The 27929-nt window shown below is 40.1% G+C and overlaps 1 protein-coding gene across 1 annotated transcript in view; it reads right to left on the bottom strand.

Annotated features, from left to right (window-relative positions):
* Positions 1-27929, bottom strand: part of ALDH16A1 (aldehyde dehydrogenase 16 family member A1) — a 193393-nt gene that overhangs the window by 16328 nt on the left and 149136 nt on the right. Inside the window, exon 16 of the mRNA XM_053690767.1 lies at positions 8821-8946. Coding sequence (XP_053546742.1) covers positions 8821-8946 — 126 coding nt within the window. The remainder of the gene's footprint in view (positions 1-8820; positions 8947-27929) is intronic.

Raw genomic sequence — 27929 nt, 5'->3', positions numbered from 1 at the left:
TACCTGATAAATTACTTTCTCCAACGGTGTGTCCGGTCCACGGCGTCATCCATAACTTGTGGGAATATTCTCTTCCCCAACAGGAAATGGCAAAGAGCACAGCAAAAGCTGTCCATATAGTCCCTCCTAGGCTCCGCCCACCCCAGTCATTCGACCGACGAACAGGAGAAAAACAGGAGAAACCATAGGGTGCCGTGGTGACTGTAGTTAAAGAAAGAAATTCATCAAACCTGATTAAAAAACCAGGGCGGGCCGTGGACCGGACACACCGTTGGAGAAAGTAATTTATCAGGTAAGCATAAATTCTGTTTTCTCCAACATTGGTGTGTCCGGTCCACAGCGTCATCCATAACTTGTGGGAACCAATACCAAAGCTTTAGGACACGGATGAAGGGAGGGAGCCAATCAGGTTACCTAAACGGAAGGCACCACGGCTTGCAAAACCTTTCTCCCAAAAATAGCCTCCGAAGAAGCAAAAGTATCAAATTTGCAGAATTTGGCAAAAGTGTGCAGGGAAGACCAAGTCGCTGCCTTACATATCTGATCAACAGAAGCCTCGTTCTTGAAGGCCCATGTGGAAGCCACAGCCCAAGTAGAGTGAGCTGTGATGCGTTCGGGAGGCTGCCATCCGGCAGTCTCATAAGCCAATCGGATGATGCTTTTCAGCCAAAAGGAAAGAGAGGTAGCAGTAGCTTTTTGACCTCTCCTCTTGCCAGAATAAACGACAAACAGAGAAGACGTTTTTTTCTGAAATCCTTTGTTGCTTCTAAATAGAACTTTAAAGCACGAACTACATCTAAATTGTGTAACAAACGTTCCTTCTTTGAAACTGGATTCGGACACAAAGAAGGCACAACTATTTCCTGGTTAATATTCTTGTTGGAAACAACCTTTGGAAGGAAACCAGGTTTAGTACGCAAAACAACCTTATCTGAATGGAACACCAGATAGTGCGGATTACACTGCAGAGCAGATAACTCAAACTCTTCTAGCAGAAGAAATAGCAACCAAAAACAGAACTTTCCAAGATAACATCTTGATATCTATGGAATGTAGAGGTTCAAACGGAACCCCTTGAAGAACTGAAAGAACTAAATTCAGACTCCAGGGAGGAGTCAAAGGTCTGTAAACAGGCTTGATCCTGACCAAAGCCTGAACAAATGCTTGAACATCTGGCACAGCTGCCAGTCGTTTGTTTAACAAGACAGATAAAGCAGAAATCTGTCCCTTTAGAGAACTCGCTGATAATCCCTTATCCAAACCTTCTTGAAGAAAAGAAAGGATCCTAGGAATGTTGATCTTACTCCATGAGAATCCCTTGGATTCACACCAACAGATATATCTTTTCCATATTTTATGGTAAATTCTTCTAGTTACAGGATTTCTGGCTTGTACCAGAGTATCTATCACAGAATCCGAAAACCCACGCTTAGATAAAATCAAGCGTTCAATTTCCAAGCCGTCAGCTGGAGGGAAACTAGATTTGGATGTTCGAATGGACCCTGTACAAGAAGATCCTGTCTCAAAGGTAGCTTCCATGGTGGAGCCGATGACATATTCACCAGGTCTGCATACCAAGTCCTGCGTGGCCACGCAGGAGCTATCAAGATCACTGAGGCCCTCTCCTGTTTGATTTCTGGCTACCAGCCTGGGAATGAGAGGAAACGGTGGAAACACATAAGCTAGGTTGAAGGCCCAAGGCGCTACTAATGCATCCACTAGAGTCGCCTTGGGATCCCTGGATCTGGACCCGTAGTAAGGAACCTTGAAGTTCTGACGAGACGCCATCAGATCCATGTCTGGAATGCCCCATAATTGAGTCAACTGGGCAAATATCTCCGGGTGGAGTTCCCACTCCCCCGGATGGAATGTCTGACGACTCAGATAATCTGCCTCCCAGTTTTCCACTCCTGGGATTTGGATCGCAGATAGGTGGCAGGAGTGATCCTCCGCCCATTTTATGATTTTGGTCACTTCTCTCATCGCCAGGGAACTCCTTGTTCCCCCCTGATGGTTGATGTAAGCAACAGTCGACATGTTGTCTGATTGGAATCTTATGAATCTGGCCTTTGCTAGTTGAGGCCAAGCCCTGAGAGTATTGAATACCGCTCTCAGTTCCAGAATGTTTATCGGGAGAAGAGACTCTTCCCGAGACCATAGACCCTGAGCTTTCAGGGAGTCCCAGACCGCACCCCAGCCCACTAGACTGGCTTCGGTCGTGACGATGACCCACTCTGGTCTGCGGAAGATCATTCCCTGGGACAGGTGATCCTGGGTTAGCCACCAACGGAGTGAGTCTCTGGTCTTCTGATCTACTTGAATCACTGGAGACAAGTCTGTATAGTCCCCATTCCACTGTTTCAGCATGCACAGTTGTAATGATCTTAGATGAATTTGCGCAAAAGGAACTATGTCCATTGCTGCAACCATCAACCCTACTACTTCCATGCACTGAGCTATGGAAGGTCGTGGAACAGAGTGAAGAACTTGACAAGCGTTTAGAAGTATTGACTTTCTGACATCGGTCAGGAAAATCTTCATTTCTAAAGAATCTATTATTGTCCCCAAGAAAGGAACTCTTGTCGACGGAGACAGGGAACTTTTTTCTATGTTCACCTTCCATCCGTGAGATCTGAGAAAGGCCAGAACGATGTCTGTGTGAGCCTTTGCCTTTGAAAGAGACGACGCTTGTATCAGAATGTCGTCCAAGTAAGGTGCCACTGCAATGCCCCTTGGTCTTAGAACCGCTAGAAGGGACCCGAGTACCTTTGTGAAAATCCTTGGAGCAGTGGCTAGCCCGAATGGGAGAGCCACAAACTGGTAATGTTTGTCCAGAAAGGCGAACCTTAGGAACTGATGATGATCTTTGTGGATAGGAATATGTAGATACGCATCCTTTAAATCCACGGTAGTCATAAATTGACCCTCCTGGATTGTAGGCAAAATAGTTCGAATAGTTTCCATTTTGAACGATGGCACTCTGAGAAATTTGTTTAGAATCTTTAAATCCAGAATTGGTCTGAAGGTTCCCTCTTTTTTGGGAACTACAAACAGATTTGAGTAAAACCCCAGTCCTTGTTCCACAGTTGGAACTGGGTGTATCACTCCCATTTTTAACAGGTCTTCTACACAATGTAAGAATGCCTGTCTCTTTATTTGGTTTGAAGATAAGTGAGACATGTGGAACCTTCCCCTTGGGGGTAGTTCCTTGAATTCCAGAAGACAACCCTGAGCAACTATTTCTAGTGTCCAGGGATCCTGAACATCTCTTGCCCAAGCCTGAGCGAAGAGAGAGAGTCTGCCCCTACTAGATCCGGTCCCGGATCGGGGGCTACTCCTTCATGCTGTTTTGGTAGCAGCAGCAGGCTTCTTGGCCTGCTTACCCTTGTTCCAGCTTTGCATCGGTTTCCAAGCTGGTTTGGTTTGCAAAGCATTAGCCTCTTGTCTAGAGGCTGCAGAGTTGGAGGCCGGTCCGTTCCTGAAATTGCGAAAGGAACGAAAATTAGACTTATTCTTGGCCTTGAAAGGCCTATCTTGTGGGAGGGCATGGCCCTTACCCCCAGTGATGTCTGAGATAATCTCTTTCAATTCTGGCCCAAAAAGGGTTTTACCCTTGAAAGGGATATTAAGCAATTTTGTCTTGGAAGATACATCCACTGACCAAGACTTTAGCCAGAGTGCTCTGCGTGCCACAATTGCAAACCCTTAATTTTTTCGCCGCTAATCTAGCTAACTGCAAAGCGGCATCTAAAATAAAGGAATTAGCTAACTTAAGTGCGAGAATTCTGTCCATAACCTCCTCATACGGAGTCTCTCTACTGAGCGACTTTTCTAGTTCCTCAAACCAGAACCACGCTGCTGTAGTGACAGGAATAATGCACGAAATAGGTTGCAGGAGGTAACCTTGCTGTACAAAAATCTTTTTAAGCAAACCCTCCAATTTTTTATCCATAGGATCTTTGAAAGCACAATTATCCTCGATAGGAATAGTAGTGCGCTTGGCTAGTGTAGAAACTGCCCCCTCGACCATAGGGACTGTCTGCCATAAGTCCTTTCTGGGGTCGACCATAGGAAATAATTTCTTAAATATAGGAGGGGGGACAAAAGGTATGCCGGGCTTCTCCCACTCTTTATTCACTATGTCCGCCACCCGCTTGGGTATAGGAAAAGCGTCGGGGTGCACCGGAACCTCTAGGAACTTGTCCATCTTGCACAATTTTTCTGGAATGACCAGGTTGTCACAATCATCCAGAGTAGATAGCACCTCCTTAAGCAGTGCGCGGAGATGCTCTAATTTAAATTTAAATGTCACAACATCAGGTTCTGCCTGTTGAGAAATTCTACCTGAATCAGAAATTTCTCCATCTGACAAAACCTCCCTCATGGCCACTTCAGATTGGTGTGAGGGTATGACAGAGCAATTATCATCAGCGCCCTCCTGCTCTACAGTGTTTAAAACAGAGCAATCACGCTTTCTCTGAAATGCAGGCATTTTGGATAAAATATTTGCTATGGAGTTATCCATTACTGCCGTCAATTGTTGCATAGTAACAAGCATTGGCGCGCTAGAAGTACTAGGGGTCTCCTGCGTGGGCAAAACTGGTGTAGACACAGAAGGAGATGATGTAGAACTATGTCTACTCCCTTCATCTGATGAATCATCTTGGGCAACTTTACTATCTGTGGCAGTACTGTCCTTACTTTGTTTGGACGATATGGCACAATTATCACACAATTTTGAAGGGGGAGACACATTGGCTTCCATACATACAGAACATAGTTTATCTGAAGGCACAGACATGTTAAACAGGCTTAAACTTGTCAATAAAATACAAAAACCGTTACTGTCTCTTTAAATTTTAAACAGGGCACACTTTTTTACTGAATATGTGAAAAACTATGAAGGAATTGTTCAATTTTCACCAAATTTTCACCACAGTGTCTTAAAGCATTCAAAGCATTGCACCCCAAATTTCAGACCTTTAACCCTTAAAATGAAACCAGAGCCGTTTACAGTTTTAAGCCCTCTACAGTCCCAGCTACAGCCTTTGCTGCGACTTTACCAAACCCAGGGGGGTATACGATACCAAATGAAGCCTTTCAGGAACCTTTTCAACTATTTCCAGACCCACACACATGCAGCTGCATGTCCTGCTCTCAAAAGTAACTGCGCAGTAATGGCGCTAAAATGAGGCTCTGCCTACTACATAGAAGGCCCTTCCCGACTGGGAAGGTGTCTAAACCAGTGCCTGACGTAAAAAAACATTCCCCAAAGTTATAAAGTGTCAATTTCAACATCAAGCTGTATAAAATGCCCAAATAAAGCAATCGATCTAGCCCATAAAAGTGTCTACCAGTTTTATAGCCCATATTAAGCCCTTTATTCTGTTTGAGACTAAGAAAATGGCTTACCGGTCCCCATGATGGGGAAAATGACAGCCTTCCAGCATTACACAGTCTTGTTAGAAATATGGCTAGTCATACCTTAAGCAGAAAAGTCTGCCAACTGTTTCCCCCAACTGTTTCCCCCAACTGAAGTTATCTCATCTCAACAGTCCTATGTGGAAACAGCAAACGATTTTAGTTACTGCTGCTAAAATCCTATTCCTCTCACAAACAGAACTCTTCATCTTTTTCTGTTTCAGAGTAAATAGTACATACCAGCACTATTTTAAAATAACAAACTCTTGATAGTAGAATAAAAAAACTACAACTAATCACCACATACTCTTCACCATCTTCGTGGAGATGCTGCTTGTTCAGCGGCAAAGAGAATGACTGGGGTGGGCGGAGCCTAGGAGGGACTATATGGACAGCTTTTGCTGTGCTCTTTGCCATTTCCTGTTGGGGAAGAGAATATTCCCACAAGTTATGGATGACGCCGTGGACCGGACACACCAATGTTGGAGAAATTTTGCACACAATTTGTCACTACAATGGAGAATGTTCCTCCCTGTCTAAGGCCTTCCTGCTATCTCTGGATGCAGAGAAGGCCTTCAACAGGGTGGAATGGACATTTTTGTTGAAGGTTTTTGAGGAATTTGGATTTGGGGGAAGCTTTCTGAACTTGGTCGGAAATATTTACTCTGATATGAAGGCATCTTTATTGATCAACAATGGTATGTCAAACTCTTTTTCATTAACAAGGGGCACCCGACAGGGGTGTCCCCTCTCACCTTTGCTATTTGATCTCGTTTTGGAACCCTTAGCAATTAAATTAAGGAATATTCTTCCAATCATAATGGTGGGTAAAGTCCAGATTAAAATTTCTTTATTTGCGGACGATCTTCTTATATTTGTAACGGATATTACAATCCATATTGACATTAATTCTTAAACTTCTAGAAGATTATAGTGGTGTATCTGGTTATAAAACAATTTTGTCAAAATCTAAAATATTGTGGTTAAAAAAAACAAATTCTCTTCAGAATGATCAATTCACAGAATCAGATCAAGTGGATTATTTAGGCATAAAAATCTCTGATCATACTGCAAAATGGTATGGAGACAATATTTCTCCAGTCCTGCGGGAAAATAGTGATACGATGAAAAGCTGGGGAGGCTTGCCACTTTCGATTTCTGGTAAAATCAACTTGTTTAATGCTATATATATTAAGAAAGCTTCCTTTATTAATTAGGAAAGCAGGTCTGAGGCGGTTTAATCAGAGGCTGAGATACTACCTATGGAGTGGAAGGAAAGCAAGAATAAAATGTAATAAATTATATCAGCCCTATATTAAATGGGGACTAGCTTTGCCAAATTTAGAATGGTATAATTTTACAGCCATCCTACGCCTCCCTATTGACTGGCTGTTACAAACGTTTAGATACTCATTTAGGGAGTTAGAGGAACAGGTCTGCTCCCCATATTCCCTGAACATTGTTATCCATGCTTCAAATAGAGACTTAGGTACAACTATATCTTCCCATCCATTATTTAGAGACATCTTAAAGGTCTGGAGGAAATCTATGAAATGGTTGGGGAATAAATCAAATGTTTCTAAATGGCTACCAATACAGGGTAATAGGTATTTTCCGCTGGGGATTTCATTGAACATATTTAGTAAATGGTCATCAGGTAAATTTCTAGTAATCAAGGATTTTTACGATACTAACTCCAAGAAATTATATTCTTTTAATGAATTTCGAAAGATTTTCCTTGAAGTTCAACTTAAACACAACTTTTATTTTATTCAAGCTAAGGACTATATTGCAAAATTGACTAGGAGTTTTCCACAGATGTGGTATAAACATCCATTAAAGGAAGCTATTAACCATGGGAAATGGTCATTATCATCCATATATAATATATTAAGAGCAGCAGATGGGGAAAGATTATCTAAAGACCTAATGAATAAATGGGCCAAGCTACTAGATATTCCAGATTTGGAGAGATCTTTTTTCAAAGTCTTAATAGGACTCTACCATTATGTTCTTCTATATATTTAAGAGAAACTCAATTTAGACTACTCCACAGGGATTACCTTACACTACAAAGAGTTGCTAAATGGAAAAGGGAGGTTAATAATGTATGTACCAAATGTTCACATGTAAATCCTGACTTAGGACATCTATCGTGGGATTGTACGAAGTTAAAACAATTTTGGTTCAAAATAAGTTATTTTCTCTTTTTAATAACAAAGAAGAAAATTATTTTGACTAAAGAGGCTGTTTTTTCTATTGGTCAATAACGATTCTTGGGGAAACAAAGGCAAATTTGTTCGAATAGCGATCTTAATTCTTAGAAAGTTAATATTTGTAATTTGGATTAATAACAAGATACCCTCAGTATCGGAGGCAAAAAATCTTTTAATAAAATCTGCAATTATGTCTGCCTATGATTGTAAATTAGGAGGTAAAAAGAGTGATTTCCTGGGGAAGATCTGGAAAGATTTTAATTGTTACCAAGGAGATTAATTCAAAACTCGTATAGGACAGATTGCTAATATCCATTTATAATGTTTAAGAGATGGGGAGGGTTATTATCAGTATTTGGGTGTTTTTATTTTTTTTATTTTTGAGTAATAATGATTAAGAGGTCAATAATTAAAGGACAAAGAGAAAAAGGGAATATAAATTAACACATCTTTTTTTAGAGCCTGATTGAAAATAAATGATTGTGGGCCTTGCGAGGTAAAAAGGGTATTTGTTAATCTAGAATTTATTATGTTATTTGATCAATAAGAATATTGAGAAACCAAATTATGCAAAGCTCTGCTTACCTTATCTATATATTGTTTAAGTCAAGCAATTATTGAAGATAGCTTGATGAATGTTTTATATTGAATGGAGACATTTTAAAATACTTTTATTCATATTTTATTAAGATTTTATTTTTATTTTTTAACACTGGTTGCCAGGTTGGGGGCTAGCATAAATTGCTGGAGAGAACATAGAAGTTCCCTGTGACATCCAGCAGCTAACAGCTACCAATACTCTTACTCAAGAGGATTACATAGACACAGCATTACCCCAATCCTACTTGAAGGAAAGCTAACTATAAAGGACATAGTTAAATTTTTCTTCAGAGCACTATCTTTGCACTCCTCCTTGTCAAGAAGGCAATGAATGACTGGGGATTATGAGAAATGGGAGGGATACTTAAGCTTTGCTAGAGTTCCCTTTCTCGAGGACTAATTCTGTTAAAACTTAAAGAACATTTCTGAACATTCCTTCAGCAGTATCAGTTACAGGTTTCATTTTTTTTTTTTTTTTTTACTTAGAATTTTTTTTTTATTATTATGTTTGTCTTGCACATATTTTGGACAATGACATTGTTGTTTTAAAAAGTCAGAAAATCAATAGATTACAGTACTTTACCTGTTCAGAACCAAAGTACCACACAGATTGAACATCTTGGTGCTCCACTAAATATTTAGTCAAGTGATTGCGACCACCAGTAAGAATGTTCACAACTCCATCAGGAAGATCCGAGGTGTCAAATACCTTAAAAATATGTAGAACAGTCAAGCCTTGCAAACATCAAGATTGTCAATTTTTCATTACTGTGAATCCAAATTATTTAGACAATTAAAGGTACAGTAAACTATAAATATTTATACTAGGCATATGAAAGAACTCTATTAAACAATGTTTTTTTTTTTTTTGGGGGGGGGGGGGGTTCTATATATATATATATAAAAAAAAAAGGTTAAGCTACAGCTGTTTATGATCTATGTATTACAGGAACTTAAGGAACAATTGTTCACTAGATGGTAAACAGAACCCCTAGTTAAAAAAACAAAAAGACAGCAACATCAACGCTGCTTACATGATAAATGAATTTTCCAGTAGACTTATCAGTGCAACCATAGTGCCAATGATCTAGTAAGGAATAGAGCAGCACACTGTAGACCAAGGGACTGATGGGCATGCCCACATTTCACCTAGGAGGCTGGTGGCATCTCCACACTGGGAGTAGATAATAGCCTCCTGGCTGAAAACTCCAGTCTTTCCCTTTGTCCTTCCTATTTTTCTTTGCAGAAATGTTTTGTAGATGATCCATTTATATAGCCTATACAGGTTTTTTTTTTTTTTTTTTAAAAATCAAAATGTTTTGCTTATTTTTAAATAACATTGCTCTAATTTTTAGACTCTTACCGAAGCCCCAAAGTTTTAGGAGTATACTGATGTATACCTCCTCCAGCTTGCTCCTGTTCGTGTAAAGGGTCTTTTCATATGCAGAGGAAGGGGAGTGCCTGCTATTGTTGCTATAAAGCCACTTTTAGTGGATGTTCTAGCTAACCTTTTCAACAGAGCCAAACAGGGAGCTTCTAAGTTTTTAAACAGTTTTATACTGGATTTTTATATCAGTATCTGTGCATATTATTCTTTATAGTAGGGTCTATTACATGCAGTTATATGAAAATTGGTGTATACTGTCCCTTTAAAAGCTCTGGCATGTTGGGTGTTTTTGCCTCCTCCTTGTGGACTGGAGCTTAAAGGGACACTGAACCCAAATATTTTATTTCGTGATTCAGATAGAGCATGAACTTTTAAGCAACTTTCTAATTTACCCCTATTATCAAATTTTCTTCATTCTCTTGGTATCTTTATTTAAAAAGCAAGAATGTAAGTTTAGATGCCGACCCATTTTTGGTGAACAACCTGGGTTGTCCTTGCCGATTGGACAGCACCAATAAAAAAGTGCTGTCCATGGTTCTGAACCACAAATGTGCTGGCTCCTTTGCTTAGATGTCTTCATTTTCAAATAAAGATAGCAGGAGAACGAAGAAAAATTGATAATAGGAGTAAAGTAGAAAGTTGCTTAAAATTGCATGCACTATCTGAATCATGAAAGAAAAAATGTGGGTTCAGTGTCCCTTTAATCCTATATGTAAAGTATCATGGACTCTCACTAACTTATGAAAGAAAACTAATATATTTTAAAACATAACAAAGAAAAATATATTGTGTTCCCCTTTAATAACACCTCAACATTCAATATGTTGTCAATTTTGTATCTAAAACAACTTGGAATCAGAATGGGAAAAAAGTGAAACTTATGCCGTAAATACTATAATCTATTTGAAGAGTTGTACATTCCCAACATGTAACTGCATATTATCTTTATTGAATAACACACCAATGTATAAATGTTTTTTTAGAATGTAAGCTCACTAGAAAGCAATGCGATCTAATATTTGGATTCAGGCTGCCTGTCCCTTATCTTTATGTTTTGACCAAATGTATGTGTATGTACTACAGCTAACTAAGGAGCGTATGAAAATAGTGAGCTGTGTGGGGAGGGAACAAAATAATAGTATTATACAGTTTGTAACAGGAAATGAAAACCCAGGCAAGTTAAAAAAATTAACATCAACAACCTTTTCTTTTATTATTAATATACAAGTAGAATAAATGCTTTAAACTTTTTTTTTAAGGTTTATTTCTGGTAGATTATAGGGGGACATCATGGTGGGAGAGCACAAAGCCCAATTTGTTTTCCATATTTGCACACTTGAAGCACTTTGATTACAAACTGCTATGGACAGGAAGGGATAGATTACACTTTACTTAGTTACAGTGGCCATACAGCAAAAGTGAAGAATTCTCAGAATGCCCAAATAAAATATATTTCTTTCATGTAATTGGCAAGAGTCCATGAGCTAGTGACATATGGAAAATACATTCCTACCAGGAGGGGGCAAAGTTTCCCAAACTTCAAAATGCCTATAAATACACCTCCCACCACACCCACAACTCAGTTTTACAAACTTTGCCTCCTATGGAGGTGGTGAAGTAAGTTTCTATGATTTCTTCTATGATAAGCGCTTCTAAGCATTCTGAAGCCTAATTCCTCTCAGAGTACAGTGTTTGTCAGAGGGATGTGAAGAGAGTATTGCCTGTTTATTTTTATGGTTTCACTCATAGGAAATCTTTTCAAGGGTTCTCTGTTATCGGTTGTAGGCATTCATCTCCTACCTCCCTTTTCAGATTGACGATATACTCTTATACTATTACCTCTGCTGATAGTTTTCAGTACTGGTTTGGCTGTCTGCTATATGTGGATGGGTGTCTTTCAGTTAGTATGTATAATTATTTAAGACACTCTCAGCTATGTTTGGCACTTTATGTTTTAATATAAAGTTTTAAATATATGTATTTACTTATATTTGCCATGAGTCAGGTCTATGTATATTTCCCTTTGCAGTCTAAACAGTTTCAGTATAGGAATCATGTTTGGGAAGTTTATTTAAACTTTTTTTTTTTCTTACCTGGGGTTTCAGTCTTTTTCTAATTTGACTTGTTTTTCAATTATTTCTCTGTCATTTATTGCGTCATTCTTGGTGTGAAAGCTTTTTTGGCGCAAAGAAGCGCTTTTGATGGCGCAAATGTCAAAATTCCCTGCGTCTTTGTTGACGCTAGTTGTTTTGGTGCAAAGTCGCGTTTGTTATGACGCGAGTTGCGTCATTTCCTGGTGTTGGTTTTCCGCTAAAAAAATGTTTTACTTCCTTTTGCGTAATGCGTCATATCCCTCTCCCTCTATTGCTCGCTGTTTTCATGATTTTTGAAAGCTATTATGCCTGCTTTTTACTTTTATTTTTTAAAAATACTATCTTTGTTTTGTTTTTTTCTATCTACTGAAACTGTTACATTGTGGAAATTGAATGTTATTTTTCTGTTACATTTTGCTAGATGTCTCATTCTGATCCTGACTGATGTTACTGTAGAAACTATGATGCCCTGAAACACAATTCTACAAAGCTAAGTGTGTTTTTCCATTATTAAACTGTTATTTTCTTCAGTTCAATTATGTGTCATTTATTTATCATAGTTTATGCTAATGATCGCCTAGATTACGAGTTTTGTCTGTAAAAACTTGCGGAGCTAACGCTCCTTTTTTTTCCAGCGCTTACTTTAAACAACGCTGGTATTACGTGTTTTCTGAATGGCTGCGTTAGCCTCAGAAAAGTGAGCGTTGAGCAAAATTTAGCTCCACTTCTCACCTCAATACCAGCGTTGCTTACGGTAGCGGTAAGCTGGAAAAAAACCTAACACCTGCAAAAAAGCAGCGTTCAGCTCCTAACGCAGCCCCATTGTTTCCTATGGGGAAACACTTTCTAAGTCTACACCTAACACCCTAACATGAACCCCGAGTCTAAACACCCCTAACCTTACATTTATTAACCCCTAATCTGCCACCCCCAACATCGTTGCCACCTGCATTATATTATTAACCCCTAATCTGCCGCTCCGGACACCGCCACCACCTACATTATCCCTATGAACCCCTAATCTGCTGCCCCTAACATCGCCGACACCTATATTATATTTATTAACCCCTAATCTGCCGCCCCCAACGTGGCCACCTACCTACACTTATTAACCCCTAATCTGCCGACCGGACATCGCCGCCACTATAATAAATGTATTAACCCCTAAACCGCCGCACTCCCGCTTTGCAAACACTATAATAAATTGTATTAACCCCTAATCTCCCCCCCCCAACATCGCCTCCACCTACCTACAATTATTAACCCCTAATCTCCCGCCCCAACGTCGCTGCTACTATAATAAAGTTATTAACCCCTAAACCTAAGTCTAACCCTAACACCCCCTAAATTAAATCTATTTTTAATAAATCTAAATAAAATTACTATAATTAAATATATTAATCCTATTTTAAACTAAATACTTACCTATAAAATAAACCCTAATATAACTACAATATAACTAATAGTTACATGGTAGCTATTTTAGGATTTATATTTATTTTACAGGCAACTATAGTACAAAAAAAACCAAACACTAAATTACAAAAAATATTACAAGAATTTTAATCTAATTACACCTAATCTAAGCCCCCTAATAAAATAAAAAAGCCCCCCAAAATAATAAAATTCCCTACCCTATACTAAATTACAAAAGTAATCAGCCCTTAAAAGGGCTTTTTGCGGGGCATTGCCCCAAAGTAATCAGCTCTTTTACCTGTAAAAAAAAATACAAGACCCCCCCCAACATTAAAACCCACCACCCACACACCCCTACTCTAAAACCCACCCGATCCCCCTTAAAAAAACCTAACACTACCCCCCTGAAGATCACCCTACCTTGAGCCGTGTTCACCCAGCCGGGCACCGATGGGGCAGAAGAGGACATCCGGACCGGCAGAAGTCTTCATCCTATCCGGGCAGAAGAGGACATCCGGACCGGCAGACATCTTCATCCAGGCGGCATCTTCTATCTTCATCCTTCTGGAGCGGAGCCATCTTCTATCCAGCCGACGCGGAGCCATGCTCTTCTTCCGATGTCCTAAAGCAGAATGAAGGTTCCTTTAAATGACATCATCCAAGATGGTGTCCCTCGAATTCTGATTGGCTGATAGGATTCTATCAGCCAATCGGAATTAAGGTAGGAAAAATCCGATTGGTTGATTTAATCAGCCAATCGGATTTTTCCTACCTTAATTCTGATTGGCTGATAGAATCCTATCAGTCAATCGGAATTTGAGGGACGCCATCTTTGATGACGTCATTTAAAGGAACCTTCATTCTGCTTTAGGACATCGGAAGAAGAGGATGGCTCCGCTCTGCTCTGGAAGGATGAAGATAGAAGATGCCACCTGGATGAAGATGTCTGCCGGTCCGGATGTCCTCTTCTGCCCGGATAGGATGAAGACTTCTGCCGGTCCGGATGTCCTCTTCTGGCCCATCGGTGCCTGGCTGGGTGAACACGGCTCAAGGTAGGGTGATCTTCAGGGGGGTAGTGTTAGGTTTTTTTAAGGGGGGATCGGGTGGGTTTTAGAGTAGGGGTGTGTGGGTTTTAATATTGGGGGGGGTCTTGTATTTTTTTTTACAGGTAAAAGAGCTGATTACTTTGGGGCAATGCCCCGCAAAAAAACCCTTTTAAGGGCTGGTAAAAGAGCTGATTACTTTTGTAATTTAGTATAGGGTAGGGAATTTTATTATTTTGGGGGTCTTTTTTATTTTATTAGAGGGCTTAGATTAGGTGTAATTAGATTAAAATTCTTGTAATATTTTTTTATTTTTTGTAATTTAGTGTTTTTTTTTTTGTACTATAGTTTAGTTTATTTAATTGTATTTGAGTTTACATAATTGTAGTTAATTTATTTAATTAATTTATTGCTAGTGTAGTGTTAGGTGTATTTGTAACTTAGGTTAGGATTTATTTTACAGGTAATTTTTTAATTATTTTAACTAGGTAGCTATTTAATAGTTATTAACTATTTAATAGCTATTGTACCTAGTTAAAATAAATACAAAGTTGCCTGTAAAATAAATATAAATCCTAAAATAGCTACCATGTAACTATTAGTTATATTGTAGCTATATTAGGGTTTATTTTATAGGTAAGTATTTATTTTTAAATAGGATTAATTTATTTAATTTTAAAAATTGTATTTAGATTTATTAAAAATAAATGTAACTTAGGGGGGTGTTAGGGTTAGGTTTAGGGGTTAATAACTTTATTATAGTAGCGGCGACGTTGGGGGCAGGAGATTAGGGGTTAATAATTGAAGGTAGGTGGCGGCGACTTTGGGGGGGCAGATTAGGGGTTAATACAATTTATTATAGCGTTTGCGAGGCGGGAGTGCGGCGGTTTAGGGGTTAATACATTTATTATAGTGGCGGCGATGTCCGGTCGGCAGATTAGGGGTTAATAAGTGTAGGTAGGTGGCGGCGACGTTGGGGGGGGCAGATTAGGGGTTAATAACTATAATATAGGTGTCGGCGATGTTAGGGGCAGCAGATTAGGGGTTCATAGGTATAATGTAGGTGGCGGCGATGTCCGGTCGGCAGATTAGGGGTTAAATAATTTTATTATAGTGTTTGCGATGTGGGGGGCCTCGGTTTAGGGGTTCATAGGTAGTTTATGGGTGTTAGTATACTTTGTAGCACTGTAGTTAAGAGCTTTATGTTCCGGTGTTAGCCCATAAAACTTTTAACTACTGACTTTTTTATGTAGTAGGAGTCTTGGAGGTAGAGGCTGTACCGCTCACTTTCTCCAAGACTTGTTATACCAGCGTTAGGCAAATTCCATTAAAAAGATAGTATACGCAATTGACGTAAGGGGATTTGGGGTAGACAAAAGTTGCGGAAGAAAAGTGAGCAGTACACCTGTAACTACCTGACTCGTAATACCAGCGGGCGTTAAAAAGCAGCGTTAGAACCCCTTAACGCTGCTTTTTAAGGCTAACGCAGAACTCGTAATCTAGGCGAATGTTTCTATATGTACAATGACATTTACTGTTTTTACTTTCTCAGTCCATGTACTTGATTTCATCTGCAAATATCACATTATTTCTTTTTGCATAAAAAGGTTATAACTGCTATTATGCCTTTAACCCCTTAACGACCGAGGACGTGCAGGGTACGTCCTCAAAAAAAAGGCAGTTAATGCCTGAGAACGTACCCTGCACGTCCTCGGTTTGGAAAGCAGCTGGAAGCGATCCTGCTCGCTTCCAGCTGCTTTCCGGTTATTGCAGTGATGCCTCGATATGGAGGCATCCTGCAATAACCTTTGGTAGCCATCCGGTGCAGAGAGAGCCACTCTGTGGCCCTCTCTGCACCGGAGATCGGTGGCTACCTGCGTTGGTGGGTGGGAGCCGGACCGGGAGGCGGGTGGCGGCCATCGATGGCCCTGGTTATGTGCAGGGGGGGCGGGATCGTGGGCGGGGACGAGCAGGGGCGCGCACGGACGCGCGCGCGTGCACGGGAGGGCGGGGGCGGGCGCGTGCACGGGGAGGGAGCGGGTGGGAACCGCTACACTACAGAAAATGATTTAATAAAAAATGTATAAATATCGAAAATCTTAAAAAAAAAAAAAAGATCAGCAAGGTGGTGGGGGATTGTCTGTGTGGGGGGGGAAGCTACACTACAGAATAAAGCCCCAAAAAAATAAAAAAAGCACTTTTTTGTGCCAACTGGGTACTGGCAGACAGCTGCCAGTACCCAAGATGGCCCCCAATGAGGCAGAGGGGAGGGTTAGAGAGCGGTTTTGGGGGGGATCAGGGAGGTTGGGGGCTAAGGGGGGGATCCTACACCCTAGCATATGTAAATATGCTAAAAAAATTTTTTATTTTTTTTAAAAAACCCTTTTATTTTAGTACTGGCAGACTTTCTGCCAGTACTTAAGATGGCGGGGACAATTGTGGGGTGGGGGAGGGAAGGGAGCTGTTTGGGAGGGATCAGGGGGTGGGATGTGTCAGGTGGGAGGCTGATCTCTACACTAAAGCTAAAATTAACCCTGCAAGCTCCCTACAAACTCCCTAATTAACCCCTTCACTGCTAGCCATAATACACGTGTGAGGCGCAGCAGGATTTAGCGGCCTTCTAATTACCAGAAAGCAACGCCAAAGTCATATATGTCTGCTATTTCTGAACAAAGGGGATCCCAGACAAGTATTTACAACCATTTGTGCCATAATTGCACAAGCTGTTTGTAAATTATTTCAGTGAGAAACCTAAAATTGTGAAAAATTTAACTTTTTTTTCAATTTGATCGCATTTGGCGGTGAAATGGTGGCATGAAATATACCAAAATGTGCCTAGATCAATACTTGGGGTTGTCTACTATACTACACTAAAGCTAAAATTAACCCTACAAGCTCCCTAAAAGCTCCCTAATTAACCCCTTAACTGCTGGGCATAATACACTTGTGGTGCGCAGTGGCATTTAGCGGCCTTCTAATTACCAAAAAGCAACGCCAAAGCCATATATGTCTGCTATTTCTGAACAAAGGGGATCCCAGAGAAGAATTTACAACCATGTATGCCATAATTGCACAAGTTGTTTGTAAATAATTTCAGTGAGAAACCAAAAGTTTGTGAAAAAATTTGTGAAAAAGTGAACGATTTTTTGTATTTGATCGCATTTGGCGGTGAAATGGTGGTATGAAATATACCAAAATTGTCCTAGATCAATACTTTGGGATGTCTACTAAAAAAAAATATATACATGTCAAGGGATATTCAGGGATTCCTGAAAGATATTAGTGTTCTAATGTAACTAGCACTAATTTTGGAAAAAAGTGGTTTGGAAATAGCAAAGTGCTACTTGTATTTATGGCCCTATAACTTGCACAAAAAGCAAAGAACATGTAAACATTGGGTATTTCTAAACTCAGGACAAAATTTTGAAACTATTTAGCATGGGTGTTTTTTGGTGGTTGTAGATATGTAACAGATTTTGGGGGTCAAAGTTAGAAAAAGTGTGTTTTTTTCAATTTTTCCTCATATTTTATATTTTTTTTTATAGTAAATTATAAGATATGATGAAAATAATGGTATCTTTAGAAAGTCCATTTAGTGGCGAGAAAAACGGTATATAATATGTGTGGGTACAGTAAATGAGTAAGAAGAAAATTACAGCTAAACACAAACACCGCAAAAATGTAAAAATAGCCTTGGTCCCAAACGGACAGAAAATGGAAAAGTGCTGTGGTCATTAAGGGGTTAAGTAAACTTACAAGGTCTTTTCAAAATTGTTAAGATTTAATTAATTTTGTTCTGACCGACAGCATACTTAAGTTTATTCTACTGATGAAGGTTTCTTTGGCTCAAAGGATCCTGTTTTGTTAAAATTCTCCTTATTTTTAATTTCAACATTTTTTGTTCTTTGTTAAGGAGATTGTTATTTTTAGCTTTTAGGAGCCTAGTCTTACTATTAACTATGTAATTAATCATTTTAAAATCTGGATTTTAAGATTTTAATTTGCTCCTGAGGTTTTTTCCTATTCAAGATACTATCTGTAATATGTTCTAGAGAATGGTTTATCCTGATTCCCTTTTGGAACTGTACTACTATTTCTATGGAAATCGGTACTTATTTTTAGGATTCTTTACAGTTTGAATATAACCTTATTAGAGCATATTCACATACTATTTATATTTTTAACTCAGCTTTATCTGTGGCTGACATTACTGTTCTCTCAACCTTTTGTTTGTTGAACAGTTAGCACAAGCAGTTTCAGATTCTCAAGTATATAACTCTGTTTATTTTACTTCAGATGTATTCATTTTATTATGTTTACTATACCTATTATTATGGTTTAAAAATATATTTTATTATCTCTATCTTGTTAGGATAATAATTTGTTTGATTTCTATTATCTCCGCTATTTCTAGAGGTTTAGAGTTTTTTTCTGCCCTACTTTTAGTCTGGTGATGTAGATCAGTTGGTGAATGTCCTGACTACAAACGCTTGTTCTAGATCCAAGGGTCATAGATTCATATCCCGGCATGGTTAATACAGCCCTTCGGCTTTTTGAGGTCAATTTATTGTGTACCATTTATTTGGGTAATAATAACAACTATTTTTATCAGCTGCTAATTTGGTTAACTCCGAGTGCAAGCACTGAAAAGGCGTTTTTTTTATACTTCTGGGAGAAAAATGCTATATAATTACTAGTTATTTAGACTGCATGAAGGTGCAGTTCTCAAACCAGTCCTTTTGGTGGGGGACAGATTAAATTGTTTTTGGATGAACTCAGTCCAAAATCTATATTATTCTTAGGGTTTTGAATAGATTTTTAGAAAGAGACCTTCTATGGGAAGACACTTTCTCAGTACACTCTGTGAATTATTTTTTCAGGAGTGCTTATACCAGTTCTTTAGCAGGAACAGGGATTGGGTTTCTATTCAATTCTTTTCTTTGTCCCAAAGAAGAAAGGTTTATTCAGTCCAATCTTGGATCTGAAAACTTTATATTGTTTTGTAGGAGTCTCAACTTTCAAGTTGGCGACTATAAGGACTATTATGCCTTTTGTTTAGTAAGGTCATTTCATGTCCACTCAATTTTACAGGACGTTTATCCTCATATTTTATTTCATTCAGACCACTTTTGGTTTCTGAGATTCTCTTTTTTAGGTAAGCTTTACCAATTTGTTGCTTTTCCATTTGGTCTAGCGACAGCTTTATGGATCTTTTTAAAGGTTCTTGGTGCCCTTCTTTCTGTAATTAGACAGTAGGGTATTGTGGTGTTTCCTTATTTGGATGGTATCTTGGTATTAGCTTAATCTTTTCTTTTATTAGAATCTCTCATGAATTAATTAGTTTTGTTTCTTCAAGACATGGTTAGAGGATTTAATTTACCTAAGAGTTTTGTGATTCCTCAGACAATGGTCACCTTTTTTGGGGTTTCTAGATGGATTCAGTGTTCATGACTTTATCGGACAAGAGAGTCAATTGTAATTGGCGTTAGCCTGTCTAAACTTACAGTCTAGAACATTCCTTTCAGTGGCTATGTGCATGGAAGTTTTAGGTCTCATAACTGCAGCATCGGACGTGGTTCCCTTTGCTCGTTTTTTTATCTGAGACCTCTTAAGCTTTGCATACTGAATCAATGGTGCAGGGATTGTTCTCATATATCACAGTTGATATTCTTAAATCCCAACACTCAACTATCTCTGATTTGGTGATTAGTCTATCATCGTTTTATTCAGGGGGCCTCCTTTGGTTCTTCCTTCCTGGACTGTATTCTTAATGGATGCAAGTCTTACAGGTTGGGGAGCTGTCTGAGGGTCTCTGACGGCACAAGGGGTTTGGAAACTTCAAGCGGCGAGGTTACCAATCGATATCTTAGAACTCCGTGCTATTTTCAGAGCTCTTCCAGGCTTGGCCTCTTTTAGGAGAGAACTTTTCATTTTGCTGTCCCACAGACAATATCACAACTGTGGCATATGTCAATCATCAAATAGGGACTCACATTTCCTTAGCAATTAAAGAAGTATCTTGAATACGTTCTTAGGTGGAATTCATCTCCTAATGTCTACGATTCATATCTCAGGTTTAGACATTTGGGAGATGGATTATCTCAGCCGTCAGACTTTACATCCAGGAGAGTGGTATCTCTATACAGATGTGTTTTCTCAGTTTCCCAGGTACCTTTTCAGGTCCAGGGATCCTCAGGCGGAGATGGGGGATGCATTAGCAGTGTCTTGGTTTTGCAACCTAGCTACATCTTTCCACCTTTTTTCCGTTTTTTTCTTCCAAGGGTGATCTCCAAAATCATATTGGAACAGTCTCATGTGTTTCTGATAGCATCAGCATGGCCTCACAGGTTTGGTATGTGGATCTTGTTCGGATGTCCAGTTGCCATCCTTGGCCGCTTTCTCTTTGGCCAGCCCTCTTGTTGCCATTTTTCCATCGGGATCTCAGATTACTAATTTGAAGGTATGTTTACTTACAGAGGTTTCTCTGACTCAGTTTTAATCACTATGTTGCAGGTTTATAAGTCTGTTTCAAGGAACATGTATTATCAGGTTTGGAAAACCTATATTTTATGGTGTTCTTCTCATAAATTCTCTTCGCTTTTTTTTAAGAATTCCTAGGATTTTAAAATTTCTTCAGGATGGTTTGGATCAAGTTTCTCTGCAAATTTTTTGAAGGGATAAATCTCTGTTCTTTCTGTTTTATTTCACTGTTTTGTTCAGGCTTTGGTTTGTATCAAGCCATTCAATTTATTAATTTCTCCTTTTTGGAGTCTTAATTTGGTTTAAGAATTTTGCAGGCTCTTTGTTTTGAGCCTATATTTTCTTTGAAGATTATCTACTTTCTTGGAAAGTGTTGTTTTTTTTTGGCTCTCTTCTGCTAGAAGAGTTTCTGATTTATCATCTCTCTCTTGTGGGTCTCCTTATCTGATTTTTCATCTAGATAAGTTGTTTTGTGGACTTCTTTTCCAAAGGTTGTGAATTTGAACAACATTAGTAGAGAAATTGTTGTTCCTTCTTTGTGTCCTAATCCTAAAGAACTCTTTGAGAGTTCTTTATATTCTTTGGATGTAGTAAGAGCTTTGTAATTCTATATCAAGGTTACTAAGATTTCAGAAGACTTCTAGTCTATTTGTTGTTTTTCTGGTTCCAGAAAAGGTTAGAAAGCCTCTGCCATTTCTTTGGCATCCTGGTTAAAGCTTTTGTTTCTCAAGGCTTGTATGGAGGTAGGGCAGGCTCCGCCTCAGAGATTTACAGCTCATTCTACTAAGTTCAGTCGCCATTTATTGGGCTTTTTCAGAATGAAGCTTCGGATGATCAATTTGCAAAGCAGTAATTTGGTCTTCTTTGCATACTTTTATTGTTTTTACCATTTTGATGTATTTGCTTATTCGGAAGCAGTCTTTGGTAGAAAAGTTCTTCAGGCAGCTATCTCAGTTTGATTCTACTGCTTTTGATTTAATTTTTTTTAAGAAAAAGAAAATTTATGCTTACCTGATAAATGTATTTCTTTTGGGATACGATGAGTCCACGGATTTCATCCTTACTTGTGGGATATCGCCTCCTGGTCAGCAGGAGGAGGCAAAGAGCACCACAGCAGAGCTTCATATATAGATCCTCCCTTCCCTCCCACTCTAGTCATTCGACCGAAGTTAGGAAGATAAAGGAAAAGCCAAGGTGCAGAGGTGGCTGAAGTTTAACAAAAAGAAAGGCCTGTCTCATAAAACAGGGCGGGCCGTGGAAACATCGAATACAAAAATAAATAAATTTATCAGGTAAGCATACATTTTCTTTTCTTTTTTAAGATACGATGAGTCCACGGATTTCATCCTTACTTGTGGGATACAATACCAAAGCTACAGTACACGGATGAAAAGGGAGGGACAAGACAGGGAACCTAAACGGAAGGCACCGCTGCTTGAAGAACCTTCCTCCCAAAAACAGCCTCAGCCGAGGCAAAGGTATCAAATTTGGAAATTTTGGAAAAAGTGTGAAGAGACGACCAAGTTGCAGCTTTGCAAATCTGTTCAACAGAAGCATAATTTTTAAATGCCCATGAGGAAGCCACAGCCCTAGTGGAATGAGCCGTAATTCGTTCAGGAGGCTGCTGTCCAGCAGTCTCATATGCAAAACGGATGATACTCTTCACCCAAAAAGAAAGAGAGGTAGCTGTAGCTTTCTGACCCCTACATTTCCCTGAAAAAAACGACAAACAAGGAAGACGATTGACGAAAATCCTTAGTTGCTTGTAAATAGAACTTCAAAGCACGGACTACATCTAAATTATGTAACAGATGTTCCTTCTTGGAAGAAGGATTAGGACACAAGGAAGGAACAACAATCTCCTGATTAATATTCTTGTTTGAAACAACTTTAGGAAGAAAACCAGGTTTAGTACGTAACACCACCTTATCCAAATGGAAAATAAGATAAGGAGAATCATATTGTAATGCCGAAAGCTCAGATACTCTTCGAGCAGAAGAAATAGCAACCAAAATTAAAACTTTCCAAGATAATAACTTAATATCTATGGAATGCATAGGTTCAAACGGAACCCCCTGAAGAACTCTAAGAACTAAATTTAAACTCCAAGGAGGAGCAATTGGTCTAAATACAGGCCTGATTCTAGTCAGAGCCTGTCAAAAAGATTGTACATCTGGAACATCTGCCAGACGCTTGTGTAACAAAATAGATAAAGCAGAAATCTGTCCCTTTAAGGAACTTGCTGACAACCCCTTCTCCAATCCCTCTTGGAGAAAAGAAAAAATCCTGGGAATCTTAACCCTACTCCATGAGTAGCCCTTGGATTCACACCAATAAAGATATTTACGCCATATCTTATGGTAAATTTTCCTAGTAACAGGCTTGCGTGCCTGAATTAAAGTTTCTATGACCGAATCAGAAAAACCTCACTTAGATAAAATTAAGCGTTCAATCTCCAAGCAGTCAGCTGCAGAGAAACTAGATTTGGATGATGGAAGGGACCCTGAATGAGAAGGTCCCTTCTCAATGGTAGCCTCCACGGCGGCTGAGACAACATATCCACCAGATCGGCATAACAAATCCTGCAAGGCCACGCAGGAGCGATGAGGATCACTGATGCCCTCTCCTGTTTGACTCGAGCAATCACCCGGGGAAGGAGAGCAAACGGAGGGAATACATAAGCTAGGCTGAAAGACCAAGGCACTGCCAAGGCATCTATCAGCTCGGCCTGGGGATCCCTGGACCTGGACCCGGAGCCGTATCTCAGAAGTTTGGCATTCTGATGAGACGCCATGAGATCCAACTCCGGCCTGCCCCATCTGAGAATCAGGTTGGAAAATACCTCCGGGTGTAGTTCCCACTTCCCTGGATGAAATATCTGTCTGCTCAGAAAATCTGCCTCCCAGTTTTCCACCCCTGGGATGTAGATCGCTGACAGATGGCAAGAGTGAAACTCTGCCCACTGTATTGTTTTGGCTACTTCTGTCATCGCTAAGGAACTCCTCGTTCCTCCCTGATGATTGATATAAGCTACCGTCGTTATGTTGTCCGACTGGAATCTGATAAATTGGGTCGAAGCCAACTGAGGCCAAGCCCGAAGCGCATTGAAAATTGCTCTCAACTCTAAGATATTGATGGGAAGGAGAGACTCTGAGCCCTAAGGGAGTTCCAGACTGCTCCCCATCCTAACAGGCTGGCATCTGTCGTCACAATCAACCATGAGGGTCTGCGGAAGCATGTCCCCTGGGATAGAAGATCCAGCGACAAGCACCAAGAGAATCCCTTGTCTCCTGATCTAGATTTATTCAAGGAGACAAATCTGTCTCCATTCCACTGCCTGAGCATACTCAATTGCAGAGGCCTGAGATGAAAACGAGCAAACGGTACGATGTCCATTGCAGCCACCATCAATCCGATTACCTCCATGCACTGAGCCACTGACGGGTGAGGATTGGACTGAATGGCTCGACATGTATTCAGAATTTTTAACTTTCTGACCTCCGTCAGAAAGATCTTCATTGAAATAGAGTCGATCAGAGTTCCCAGAAAGGGTACCCTTGTCTGAGGAATTAACTAACTCTTTTCCAGATTTACCTTCCACCCGTGAGTCTTAAGGAAGGAAAGCACAGTGTCGGTATGGGACCTTGCCAGATGAAATGACGACGCCTGGATCAGTATATCGTCCAGATAAGGCGCCACCGCAATGCCCCACAGCCTTAGAACCGCCAGTAAGGACCCCAAAACCTTTGCGAAAATTCTGGGCGCCATGGCCAGACCAAAAGGGAGAGCCACAATCTGAAAATGTTTGTCCAGAAAGGCAAACCTCAGGAACTTGTGATGATCTCTGTGAATAGGAACATGAAGATATGTATCCTTTAGATTCACCGTTGTCATAAATTGACCCTCCTGGATCAATGGAAGGATGGTACGAATAGTTTCCATCTTGAAGGATGGAACTCTAAGAAACTTGTTTAGACATTCCACTGCCTGAGCATACTCAATTGCAGAGGCCTGAGATGAAAACGCGCAAACGGTACGATGTCCATTGCCGCCACCATCAATCCGATTACCTCCATGCACTGAGCCACTGACGGTCGAGGATTGGACTAAATGGCTCGACATGTATTCAGAATTTTTAACTTTCTGACCTCCGTCAGAAAGATCTTCATTGAAATAGAGTCGATCAGAGTTCCCAGAAAGGGTACCCTTGTCTGAGGAATTAACTAACTCTTTTCCAGATTTACCTTCCACCCCTGAGTCCTTAGGAAGGAAAGCACAGTGTCGGCATGGGACCTTGCCAGATGAAATGACGACGCCTGGATCTGTATATCGTCCAGATAAGGCGCCACCGCAATGCCCCACAGCCTTAGAACCGCCAGTAAGGACCCCAAAACCTTTGTGAAAATTCTGGGCGCCATGGTCAGACCAAAAGGGAGAGCCACAATCTGAAAATGTATGTCCAGAAAGGCAAACCTCAGGAACTTGTGATGATCTCTGTGAATAGGAACATGAAGATATGTATCCTTTAGATCCACCGTTGTCATAAATTGACCCTCCTGGATCAATGGAAGGATGGTACGAATAGTTTCCATCTTGAAGGATGGAACTCTAAGAAACTTGTTTAGACTCTTGAGAACTAAGATAGGTCTGAAAGTTCCCTCTTTTTTGGGAACTACAAACAGATTTGAATAAAACCCTTGTCCCTGTTCTTGAATTGGAACGGGACATATTACTCCCATGGAGAAGAGGTCTCTTACACAGCGTAAGAACGCCTCTCTTTTTATCTGGTCTACAGACAATCGTGAAAGAAGAAACCTTCCTCTGGGGGAAGAATTTCTGAACTCCAGTTGGTATCCCTGAGACACTATATCTATTGTCCAGGGATCCTGAACATCTCGCATCTAAGACTGGATGAAGAAAGACAGTCTGCCCCCTACTAGATCCAGTCCCGGATTAGGGGCCAACCCTTCATGCTGACTTGGGAGCAGCAGCAGGCTTCTTGGATTGTTTACCTTTATTCCAAGACTGGTTTGGTCTCCAGGTGGACTTGGCTTGCGAATAGTTCCCCTCCTGTTTAGAGGAAGAGGGGATTCCCTTGAAATTTCAAAAGGAACGAAAATTACTCTGTCGACCTCTCTGTTTGGATTTTTTATCCTGAGGGAAGAGATGACCCTTGCCTCCTGTGATGTCGGAAATAATTTCCTTCAAGTCAGGTCCGAACAGGGTCTTCCCCTTGTAAGGAATAGTTAAAATCTTAGACTTTGACAACACATCCGCAGACCAAGATTTCAACCACAAAGCTCTGCGTGCTAAGATGGAGAACCCCGAACTCTTAGCCGCCAGTTTGGTAATCTGCAGAGAAGCATGTGTAATAAAGGAATTAGCTAATTTAAGAGCTTTAATCCTATCCTGTATCTCTTCCAAAGAAGTCTCAGTTTTAAGAGATTCCTCCAGAGCATCAAACCAATAAGCAGCCGCACTTGTAACTGTAACAATGCAGGCTGCCGGTTGCAATAACAATCCCTGATGAACATAAATTTTCTTAAGTAGACCCTCTAATTTCTTATTCATAGGGTCTTTGAAAGCACAACTATCCTCAATAGGAATAGTAGTCCGTTTAGCCAAGGTAGAAATAGCTCCTTCCAACCTAGGGACCGTCTGCCAAGAGTCCCTAATAGCGTCAGCAATAGGGTACATCTTCTTGAAAACCAGAGAAGGAGAGAAAGGAATACCTGGTCTCTCCCATTCCTAAGCAATCATCTCTGAAGTTCTCTTAGGAACTGGAAAAACGTCAGAATAAGCAGGAACTTCTAGATATCTGTCCAGCTTACTCAATTTTTCTGGAGGAACCACAATTGAATCGCAGTCGTCCAGAGTCACCAAAACCTCCCTCAGTAACAGACGGAGGTGTTCAAGTTTAAACCTGAAAGAAACCACTTCTGAATATGTTACTGGCAAGACACTTCCTGAGTCAGAAAGTTCCCCTTCAGTTAGGACCTCCATACCCCCCAATTCAGAGCTCTGTGAGGGTATCTCTGAGATCGCCAACAGAGGATCAGAAGCTGTATTAACCCCATGGGCTTCCTTCCTTTTGCGTTTGCCTTGAAATACGGAAAAAGCAGACAACGCTTCAGAAAGTGTGGATGACATAACAGACGCAATGTCCTTTAAAGTAATTGCAGCAGAAGATGCAGAGGTACTTGGCTCCGCTTGAGCCGGCATTAAGGGCTGTGACGCTTGGGGAGAAAGGTGCGGCATACTCTGCATCTCATCAGTAGAACCCTGAGAAACATCCGCTATAGACAATTTTTTATCAAAGAAAATTTGCTCTCTAAATTGAAGAGCCCTATCAATGCATGCAGGACAAAAAGTAACCGGGGTTTCCACATTTGCATTTAAACACATGGAACACGTAACATTTTGAAGTTCTTCCATGTTAAAATAAAGCAAACAAAACTGTGGTCGTGGCTTCTGTAAGAAATAAGACAAATTTGTGTAAAAAAATAAAGGAAAAAGCAGCCCTAAAATGAGTGCTGTCTGCAATCCCCTTTAAACTATGTACTGTGCCTTTAAGAGTTTAAACATGAACATATTTACTAAACGTAGCAAGGAAAAAAACTAACAGTTTTCTGCTGAGGCGCCTACCTTGCCCCCACAGAACACAGATCACCTTATCCAAGTATCTAGAACCGCCTGCTATGATCGTTCCTCCATGCAATCGAAACCAGCACTCTCCGATCTAGCTGCATGTAACTTGCGGCATATCAGAAGGACCAGGAAGTTCCGATGCCGGGATCACGTGGGAACAACTAATGTGCGCTTACTAAGCGCACAAAACTAAGCCCCGCCTTCATGGGCGTAAGGAAACACCATATCCGAACCCGGACAATAAAGTAATAAAAAACAATGTCAGTTAATCCAAAAACAGTTGCTAACTTTAGCCCATACAGCCTGTTTAGTTCATAAGCACACAGTACACAATAAACCGGTTTAGCCCATACATGCCCTATACCGATACGTCCCAAAATGAATGTCCCCAGCGTCCTGCCCATATCCTTATTATGCCATTAAAGGAAACAGAGTAGGGGGTAAAATAATAACCATGTCATAAAAAAGACAAGGGTAACAGCACAGGGAGAAAAACTTTAAACAAATAAAGTAAAATATCCCCAATAACAGGTAATAAAATGGCCAGCCCATTCTGAGTTAAATCATCTCCCAGAAAATAAAAGGCTGCACATACCTTAAAGCTGAGCGACAGCATAATCTCTCA

The sequence above is a fragment of the Bombina bombina genome, chromosome 8 (assembly GCF_027579735.1).
Source record: "Bombina bombina isolate aBomBom1 chromosome 8, aBomBom1.pri, whole genome shotgun sequence".
NCBI classification, from domain to species: domain Eukaryota; kingdom Metazoa; phylum Chordata; class Amphibia; order Anura; family Bombinatoridae; genus Bombina; species Bombina bombina.
The sequence above is the reverse complement of the archived record's forward strand: the minus strand, read 5'-3'. Positions and strand labels throughout refer to the sequence as shown.